Below are 11,185 nucleotides of genomic sequence, written 5' to 3'. Positions count from 1 at the left end.
TTTTCGATTGTTATTTCTTTGCGTTATTTAATAAGCCTTATAATTACATAGGGTGACGTAACCTTAAACCTATCAATGATAAATAGTTTATGGGTAAAGTTGTGTAATTGGGGGGCTAAATAAGCTTTAAAATTTGGCATAATATATAAAGTTTAATTTAAAAAAAATGAAATATTATGTACACACTGCACAGCTGTTTTGATTTAAGGGGTACCAGGGTATTTTTTATAATAGCTTTTGACACCAATTTTGTTGACATCGCGCGCTATAAACTGAAGTCCACGCGGACGAAGTCGCGGGCAACAGCTAGTTGAGTTATAAAATACAGATCCAATTTGATATGAGAAATTAGATAAAAGTTTTTTCATAATATAACACTGTTTTGAATGTTAGCTTCAAATGGCTAACTTTACTTTGATTCTCTAACCTGTCTAATGATACTTTATAAGGCTTTCCGCCTTGAGTTATAGTGGAATGTCATCATTATCATCATGATTGCGAAGATGACTATGGCATGCCGAATTGAAGTCGATCACGAATCATGGGCAATCGCCAATATTGTTCTAATAAAAGTTTATAACCGCTAGTATTGGACCGTTACTAGATTTGGAGAAGCTGCGTTATAAGGGAAATGAAAGTCTGTCGGAAGTTTTAACAGCGTGTATTTTTGAAAACTCTTTTCCTCTACTGACAAATGACTTGATGACGCAGTGAGCGGAATGTGTGAGTAGTAAGTACCGACTAACCGACTGAACGACTGTCTCGGCCAAAATAATATTCTACAGTAGACTATTTTATCATACAACAGGGAATTTTATCAAACAAGACCACCCCAAACGCACGTATACAGTAACGTGATTTCAAATAATTTACAAAACAATACGTTGTGCTTTAGTCTACTGTATGCTATTTAAACTGTGTGCACAGCGACTAAGGGTCAATTCAGACCGCGCCGAGGCGAGGCGAGGTGCGGCGCAGCATAAATTTGTATGAATTTGACCGATTTCGTGAGCGTAGAGACGTCTTGCGAATCTGTCAAATCCATAATATAAATTTAGAAATGCATCTACGCGTCGCGTTGCTATCTGAATTAACCCTTAATGGTTGCCCTAGCGACATTTCAATTTATCCAGAAGTATTTCGACGTTACACACGTAACGTTTTGTCGTGGCGATTAAAATGTTCAAATCTTATATATAATACTATAATATCGTATATTCTCTACAGATAATTTACAACGATTAGTCGAAAGAACCACATTCGCTAGGTAATCGGTACGATGAAACGTAACGTGTGTAGCGGCTTCAGAACGGCCGAGACAACCGAGACTACTGCTTAATCTACTTCACATAATAAATATTCACGCACACATAATATTCGAAAATATGAAGTTCACTTACAACTAGGGTTCGAGACATTTTACATTTTATAATACAATATCTACAAAACTAAACTGGATGAAGTACCAGGCGTACCCTGTTTTACACTAGTGCGTAGCGCTTCTCGAACGCTTCTCAAAGTCGCGAGGCCGGCCTTGTCAGTCTGCCGCGCCTGTTTGAGAAGCCTTCTAAAAAGCGTCCGAGAAGCCGCACGTTACGCACGTATCAACTAGACTTTACACCATAATCGTATTCGCTACGACACCGTCCTTGCCATCCAGCAGCTCGGAGTAGCCGGACTCGTCGCTGCAGGCGCTGTCGTTATCGTTGTCGCCGGCGTTCTCGCGGGCGCACGTCAGGCCGGTCACGTCCTTCAGGTCGGCCACGGCCGTCAGGTCGTCCATCAGGCTCTCGAACTTCTCCCCGAAGCTCGTCATGTCGTCGACGTTGGCGCCGGGCGGCGGGTACGTCGACCGCCGCCGCAGCGCCTTCTCGCCGATCGGGATCGGGATCACCTCGTTCTTTCCGTCGTTCGCTTGGTCCGGAGTCTGCTCCGTAGCGGGTGCCTCGTCGGGCGGGAACTGCGAGGGGAGGGAGGTGGGCTCGGCGTCGGAGGACGTCAGCGAGCTGGCGGTCTCACAGCCGGACGAAACGGAGCCGTCGTCGCTGTCAGTGACGAGGTAGTTCTGGATGAGACCCCGCCTCCCGCCCCCGTCGCCCTCCGTCGCTTCCGTGATCGCCGCCAGCAGCCGCTCGTCGGCGCGGCCGTCGTCGCGCTCGGCCGCGTCGTCCCCGCCGGGGTCCTCGTCGTGCTGCAGCCGAAGCGCGTTCATGACGCCCTCGGGGCAGGACATCTTGCGCGGCGACCGCAGTTCGGCCCGCCGGCGGTCGAGCGCGCGCGCCGCGTACAGGCTCGTCTCCAGGTCGCCGCCCCGCCGCGAGTTCAGCTCGGCCTCCTCCTCGTCCTCCTCGGACCACAGCTCCTCGATGGCGCCGAGCTTGGGCGCGGACTTGGAGCGCTCGAGCGGCGGCCGGTAGTTGAGCGCGCCGACGCTCAGCAGGATCTTGCGGCGCGGCATGCTAGGGTTGTCGTACACGCTGTTGGCGAGGCTGAGCCGCGCGTTCTGCTTCGAGATGCGGTCCTTTTTGAACTCGACCAGCGCCTGCTTGAGCTTCACCTGGAGCTCCTCGGTTATCCTTTTCGAGATTGTTTCTTTGGTACAGAGCACGGCGTGGCAGCGCAGCTCGTGCTTGAGCTTCTTGCCCTCGTGGCGGTAGACCCAGCAGAAGAGGCGGGGGTAGTGGGGCGGGCTGGCGCAGTACGTGACGCGGTGGGACCAGTACTCGGTGAGGCCGTGCTCCTTGGTCACGCCCTTCAGGCCGGAGTTGGTGACGGACAGCTTCATCACGACGTCGGGCTTCGTGGACTGCTGGTAGTTGCGCCACAGCGTCGCCAGCGGCTTCTCGATGCAGCCTTCACCTGGAACGAGAGACGGCGATTATGAGTTTTTGTGTTGAACTTTAGCTCGCAATTATAATTAGCAATTATAGGCCGTTACTTGGTTTGCAATTATTTTGGTATTTTGGTTTAATAATAATGGGCCAATTTTGTGGCTCGAAGCGACAATCGCGATAAACCTGCGAGAATAGATAGCGATCTCGCGGTGTGTGAGACAGGTTGATGGCAGGTATTTAATCTATTTCAGAATATGACATCAGCGTAAAAACTAATTAGCATGCGATGTATATCTTAATTTTTAGGAAAAAATTTATATTTTTTTGCTACACGACTGAGGATGAGACATTTGCATGTTCTAATCAAGTTCTAATACTGGAAAGATTATTATCCTACACGTGGCATGAGGTAAACATACGCCAGACTAGACTTTTATATACTTCAAAACGGTGACTTTCAATATTATTTGATGTTGTTACAAGTTACAACATAATATAGGTCTACCAGAATCTGATGGCAGAATTTAAAAAAATATCCTTGATCATTGGATACATTTTTGTATATTGTTTCACACACAGAATAAGCCGCTATAAGGAGAAAAAAGGATGGCTCCCCTTGGCTACTGTCCACCCAAATCAAAATGTTTTATTCCAATGGGCATTGTCCAAAAAAAATCACATGTACTTTTTATATTTTTTTTCGTTAAAATAGGGTATTTTAAGAATATCAATTAAATAATTTTGAAATTCATTGGCTAGTTTTTTCTCAATAAATTTTTAAAGTTTCGCTCTGACGTCATCATCGGCGGCCAATAATTGACCTCTGCAGTATGTTTTTTCCTTTCAATCTTATTTATAATGGCTGGTTCGTCAAATGCAAGCTCTCAATAAGTGAAAGCTGATACGAGAAGCTTACCAAAAGTTCGAAACATAATGTTGGTCGAATTTATTGCTAATGTAACGCCATTGAAGGTCAAACAAAGGTTAAACATATTTGTTCAAAAATATAAGTAACTAATGGGCATTTTTTTCGTTTATATACAGAAAAACGATCACTGACCTTATTCCTCGAAATGTTTTTGTAATGAGCAAAATTAAAAAAAAATGGACAATCCCCATTACCCCGGTATTGCTTGAGTCAATTATTTTCTCACTTTTTGCTATCAGATTCTAGTAGACCTATAGTAATATTAATATCAAGTGCTCATACATCGAGTGCGCAAAATTATACGTTTAGGACAGGAACCTGTACACTACTAAACATATTTCATTCATAGCTAAGCTCTATTTAGGTACGAGTGTCAGTTAATGTAGGTCGATGTGTGGGTGAGAGCGGCGTGGAGGCCGCCCGCCGACCGGCGCGGGCGCGGCGGAAAGATCGCCTGATCTATATAATATATGCTGCGGGTAGAATTGCCAGCTTAGACTAAACTAAGTTTGTCTATGTTGTAATGTTTCCAGAACTTGACTCTTTACTAGAGATAGCAAGTATTCATAGCAAGAGGTGTGTTTCTCGAGACCGCAATAGAAACATTTACTTTGCCTCACTCAGCACAGTGATTATATTTTATTTACTCCGCATCCTCGCATGTATTTTTGTTCCCCGTACAATTAAGGGTTGTAACTAGGGTTGCCAGATGTCCGGTTTTTAAGCGTACAGTAATTTTCGAGGCCTGTCCGGTAAAAAAGAAACGGTCATACCAGACAGAACAATGTCCGGTATTTTGAGAAAAGTCGGTAAATGATTGTTTCCAAGTTGTTGTATTTATGACAATACAGGTTATTTTATGCCTTCAATGAGCATGTCAAATGTCGGTAAAATCTAAACGATTTGTATATGAAAACATGTTGAACCTATATTTTTATATTATATAGAATGTGATGGCTTATGTTTATATTTGGTGTTAAGGAGTATTTTGTAGATACGTAAAGTTAGATAATTATTATATTATAATAATAGTTCACGAAGTATGTTTTAAATCTGGCTAGTTTATATGTCGGTCTGTAACTCACGAGCTACGTAACCGACACAAAGAATGCAGCCTTCGTGGCGATTGTGGAATCGGCTGTTTCGCCATCATCGCACCTTACACTTCAAACTGTATGGAGGACAAAAACTGTTGAGCCCATGTTCTCAAACATTCTATAATATTCAACAATATATCGATATATCGGTTGAAAATAAGGCTATTATAACATATTTTACGAAATGTTGTCCGGGATTCGGATCTTTCTTGAGTAAAAATCGTGCATAGCCGCGGACTTTTTCCAGGGTACAATAATTACCGCATGTTGTTTTACGGGGCTCATATATAATATTATCAAAGTGAGATTATTCCGGGTTAAGCAGATTAAGCGTATAAATGTGACAGACATATATTATATACAAACAGTCATAAACACATTCGGAGTTATAATACTTTACATTTTCGTTGTTTAGCAATAATAATATAATGTTTTCTTCTTGTAGCTCGAAATTTCTAAACTCATCAGCACAACAGAAGCATAACATCATCATACAAAACCACAGACAAGAGCTAGTAATAATATCCCTAATTACTAGCTCTTATCTGTGGTTCTGTATAAAAGTAAGAGTTGTATTTGTTCTGCGGTTGGTGTAGGTATGGACTTAGTATACATATCCCAGACACACAGTCATTTAAATATTAAAATTAGTGCCGGCGCCGGTGCCATATAGGTTTATTAGTGACATTAAATATTCATTAGACTCTTTATTTAATTACTAATTATTTATTGTATTATTAATTAGTGCAAACCCTAATAACAATACAATTAAAATAAAAAAAGTTATCGCTTAAAACTTTAAATAAAAACAATGGAATATCATGAAAATGAAAAGAAATTTGAGTGTTATAAAATTCGCGCGTCTTGTAATTTACATCTATACAGTTACTGGCACCAGCATCACTGGTCCCGCTCGATCAGCACTGCAGTAATGAAAACATTTTGATCAAGTCTATCAAATATAGAAGACTTTACAATACAATTTTACATGAACTAGAGATCGCCCAATGGTCGAAATTCGACCTTAGTTTCAACGACATTAGGACTACTACCTAAATTTTGTAAAAAAATATTGACTTTATCATATTTTTTTCAACTCTTGTCTCTGGGACTCAGCTGATCTCAGACTGGCCGTGTAAGCAAATTGTCTAATAGTATCTAAGATTCAATAAAAAAAAAACTGTTATCCGTTTTCAATTTGTCAACTTGTTGTCAACATACTTTAACCATAAATAAAAGAGTATAATTCGTATGTATAGGTTTGTCACTCATAAATCTGTCATCTTCTTGAGTGTGCGTATTGTAGTGTGTGTAATGTTTTATTTGTTAAAAAAATGTACGATAAAAAATAATATTAGCTCGATGCACTCCTTCACCACATAAACTATAATTGTGCAAAATTTCATTCACCTACGTTTCCCCATTTTTCGTCAAAAGGGATACAAAGTTTTTGGCTCACGTATTAACATATAGATGATAAAAAGTTAACTTTTTTCTTCACCCTTTTTAGTGTAGTCCTACGTTCTGACACATATCTCTGTGTTTCGGTCACTAGTCAGTCATTGAAAATGTCGACGAACCGGACGGGAACCGGTCTTGCGAATATAAAGATTTTATACAAATGCATATCATTTGTTGAGATTTCGAATATAAAATGGCCGAGCATTTTTGTACAAATAAATTACCCCAACTTATCATCTTGTGAGAAAAAAACTAGAGTTTTTTTACGCAGATGGTTTGAAATGAAATATCACAGGTCCTGACATTACTGTTAAGCTAACAACAAGGCGCCATACGTTTAGTAAAGATGCGTAGTTTAAGAATAAGGAAAATATTTAATTTAATTAAATTATTAGTTCAAAAAAGTCCGAAAGAATGAACTCATTCGCATAAAATTTTATGTTGAGAAAACTGTTGGTCTCCGGAAAAGACTTAAGAATGATGCGGCAAAATGTACGGTTACCACGCAATTAATGATTTTCTGCTATTATCTAGAGGTATTTAAACTCCTGGCCTTAGAAAAAGTTAATTAGTTATTACCGTGTGAGCATTTCATCAGTTTGAACTACTAGCATGCCAGCGCTGTGCTTACTAACTTAGGTTCAAGTACAACAGGCGGCTTACAATAATATAGTCAATGTCAAGAAACATTGCATGTACTTGCACAAGTTTTGTATTAATTCTTTTTCTAAAGATTGATAGGGAGAAATAATGTATCTGGTTGTTTTCTTCGGTCGGCTAGCTATAAAAAACTTGGCTCATATCAGCCGAAACTAATTGTGTTTTAACATACCAAACTCTGAAATAATTATTTTCAGGTAGCTGTAGCGATCAGAAAAGCTTTTATCGTACCATGTCAGAAGTATAATAAAAACATTTTTTGCGACTCCATAAAGCCAAATAAAAACTGAAAGGTACATTTTGCTTTGAAAACTGCAGCTTCGTTCTTCCTTGTGTCTTTATCGATACCAGAGTCTTCACAAACTTTTCCTTATTACTCATTAGTAGCAGTATAGAATATTATGTTAACAGATTACATCAGTTATTACATAGTCAGCCGAGAAACTGAGTTAAGAAATGGCATTAGAGTAATCCTTCTATACTATAGTATTTCGATGACTCGTTATTTAAAAAGTATATTGTTTCTAGTATAAAAGCACAGAATGCTCTTTCCGTAACAAAACAATCTTAGTATCGGGCAAAGCTGTAAAAGTAATGAGAGGACACCCTGAGGGAAATCTTTGCGGGAAGTTCTCAGATGATGGAGCCTTTGTACAGTAATGTTATATTTTGTTGAGCTCCTCGAGGACTGAGAATTTTCCAAAAGTAGTACTCATATGTTGTTTTATTTCATATGCTTAACGAGAAAATCTTATATGTTTGATGATCATTATTTTTTTCTCGCCAACAGTGGCAAGTATTTTTATGAAATTTTGTATCTAAGGTGTTTTGGGAGCAAAAAGTTTTGCCTAGTGTAGAGAGCAATGATATTCTATGTTACTAACGTAACGTAGAGAGTCTCATTTATTTTTTATAACGTGCTAAGCTCGGTTTCCTAGGTACTTGTTTAATATATTAGAGCTATGGGTATAAGCGGCTACCGCTTACCATCAAGTAATCAATCTGCTCGTTTTCGGGCAATTTCATAAAATACAATAACTATATCATATTAATTTAATACGATTATGTTGCTGAAATAACTGTAGTTATAAAATAAATTACTTTTAATAATTATCACGCTATTCAAAGTAACGTATAGCATGTAGATAATAATCAATAGTCTTGTTTTGGAAATTCTGCAATTTACTTTAAAATGTTTTACCATTAAATATATTATGTTACGTAGAATATTTATGCGTGGGGGAGCCATGCTTCGGCACGAATGGGCCGGCTCGACCGGAGAAATGCCACGTTCTCACAGAAAACCGGCGTGAAACAGCGCTTGCGCTGTGTTTCGCCGAGTGAGTGAGTTTACCGGAGGCCCAATCCCCTACCCTATTCCCTTCCCTACCGTCCCCTATTCCCTTCCCTTCCCTACCCTCCCCTATTACCCTATTCCCTCTTAAAATGCCGGCAACGCACCTGCAGCTCTTCTGATGCTGCGAGTGTCCATTGGCGACGGAAGTTGCATTCCATCAGGTAACCCGTTTGCTCGTTTGCCCCCTTATTTCATAAAAAAAATTTTTTTTTACTAAACGATAGAAACAAAAAACTTTGATGGATAAGCGTAAAAACGCGTCGCAAGGATTTTTGGAAAATTCCATTAGTCCACTGAAATGTTATATGATCCCCCCTTACATGTCCCAAAAATAAAATTGCGTCCTTTTTTTTATGAAATAAGGGGGCAAACGAGCAAACGGGTCACCTGATGGAAAGCAACTTCCGTCGCCCATGGACACTCGCAGCATCAGAAGAGCTGCAAGTGCGTTGCCGGCCTTTTAAGAGGGAATAGGGTAATAGGGGAGGGTAGGGAAGGGAAGGGAATAGTTGAGGGTAGGGAAGGGAATAGGGTAGGGGTTAGGGGATTGGGCCTCCGGTAAACTCACTCACTCGACGAAACACAGCGCGAGCGCTGTTTCACGCCGGTTTTCTGTGAGAACGTGGTATTTATCCGGTCGAGCCGGCCCATTCGTGCCGAAGCATGGCTCTCCCACGTATCCTCCTACGTCCTCTAGTAAATGCAATATTCGGTCCTTAAATTGTAACATTTCAATGGACTACAGTGCTAGTCACTTAATACGAATAGTTTGGATCTTGTAACAATTATTATCACAATTGTATTACTCTTATAACTTATAAAATATTTTTGTTACCTAACGATGAACCTGAAGATTAGACGTTTACCTCTTTACTACCATTTTTGTATGTCGACAATAATTTTGTACCTACTTAGTTCTTAGTAAGTATGGGTTTTGTATTTCTATGCTATATAGTCAACTTTATTTAGTAAATGGGAGATAAAAATACACGAAAAAGAAATTAATATTTTCGTAAAATTTATTTCATGTATTATGTTATTGATCTCATGTCGCAAGCCAATCGCTATAATTATAGTGTTTTGCTCAAACCGTCGATTATTATAAATCATCCGAAGGTTGGTGAACAAAAACTTTAATCAGCTTTTAAACTGCTTCATCTGTCATTAAGAATGATCACTAAAACTGAGGTAAATGCCTGTAGAATATCCATCGTCATCAGCTAAAATAAAAAAAAATTGACTTACACAAATATTTTTTTTATTTTTATTTGATAATATAGTCTTTGCGGGAGCCCCCGGCACCTACATTGGGGGGGTTGCGCCCCCCCATCCCCCCCTCTTGCTAATGTTGCTAAACAAAATGGTGTCGCGTCGTTAGTGTTGAGTTTTAATTCTCCTTACCGCATAAGTCATGACTGCTGTTATAGATAAAGTGACAAAGGAAAACTCTCGTTTGCCCCTAAATTCTGACAGAAATTAGTCTGGTATGCCTAATAGAGATATACAAGAGTTTCATTTCTAGCTTCTTACCTTGACCTCCGTACCCTTTGCTTTAGATCCCTTAATCAAGCCTAGCCTTACCGTAACATCACGACATTATTGTGTCTTTATTAAATTACTAGATGTCGCCCGCAACTTCGTTGCGCCGAAAATCGTTTATTGCGCGGGAACCGTACATTTTTAAAATTATCCTATGTCCTTTCTCGGGTCTCAACGTATCCCCATACCAAATTTCATCAAAATCGGTTCAGCGGTTTGGGCGTGAAGAGGTAACGAACAGACAGACAGACAGACACACTTTCGCATTTATAATATTAGTACGGATGATTATGGTGAGCGGACAATTTCATTATCGCTCGTCAAAAATAGAGGGAAATGAGCGGTATTTGATTTTGAGATGCCTGGGAAGGTGACGCTTATGAAGCAATCTTAAGGTTTTCGCAGCCTATACGAAGGTAACAAGAAACGTATCCATGAAAGTTTAAAAGTAGTTATTGACCTCTTCGACTATTACTGTGCGTTTAGTATGTAAATATGTGTTATGTAAACTTGCTAACTGTGTCAACTGTGTTGAGCAAGACCGTGTGTCTGTGTGTGTGTGTGTGTGATCTGTGCGTCTAAACTTGATGAGTCTATGTTAAATGAGATGTGATTGAGCCTTTACTAAAAGGCTTAGTAAATACACAGGGTGTGGCAAAACAAAGTGATTATACTTTAGCAAATGTACGAGTCCCCTATATACAGTTTGCTGTGAAATTAGCAGCGCTGAAAGAGTATTTTTTTTACTTCCGTATAAGAAAATTCATGACATCCTACTAATCCTACTAATATTATAAAGGCGAAAGTTTGTTTGGATGTATGGATGTATGGATGTGTGGATGTGTGGATGTATGCATGTTTGTTGCTCTTTCACGCAAAAACTACTGAACGGATTTTAATGAAACTTTACAATAATATAGCTTATACATCAGAATAGCACATAGGCTACAATTTTAACCGACTTTCAAAAGGGGGAGGTGTTATGTTCGTTTTCTTATGTTCAACGATTACTCCACCGTTTGTTAACCGATTTTCAAATTTTTCTTTTGGTATATAGGGTATCATCCCAATTTGATATTATATTCACAAAAGTGGTGATCTGATAAAGGATCCATAAGTAATCGAGGGAACTCCTCAAAATTTATAGGGAAACATGTGGTGACTTCGGTTTCGTGAAAAGTATTCTAAGCATATGCTACCAACAAGTAAGATTTTGCACCGAGGTGTACCTGGTATACCGTGGTTCGGAAGGTGCTGAGAGAACTCCTGATTCTTTATAGATACACGTTTGGGAGTTTTGGCGTTGTTT

General features: G+C 39.7%; 1 protein-coding gene across 1 annotated transcript in view; it reads right to left on the bottom strand.

Moving 5' to 3' along the window:
* Window positions 1-1,055: 1,055 nt before the first annotated feature.
* Window positions 1,056-11,185, bottom strand: part of LOC121729332 — an 89,706-nt gene continuing 79,576 nt past the window's right edge. The window contains exon 2 of the mRNA XM_042117811.1: window positions 1,056-2,859. Within this exon, the coding sequence (XP_041973745.1) occupies window positions 1,616-2,859 (1,244 nt within the window). The 3' untranslated portion in view covers window positions 1,056-1,615. The remainder of the gene's footprint in view (window positions 2,860-11,185) is intronic.

Source organism: Aricia agestis, chromosome 8 (assembly GCF_905147365.1).
Source record: "Aricia agestis chromosome 8, ilAriAges1.1, whole genome shotgun sequence".
Classification (NCBI taxonomy): domain Eukaryota; kingdom Metazoa; phylum Arthropoda; class Insecta; order Lepidoptera; family Lycaenidae; genus Aricia; species Aricia agestis.
Note: the sequence above shows the minus strand (reverse complement) of the source record. Positions and strands in the feature narration are given on the sequence as shown.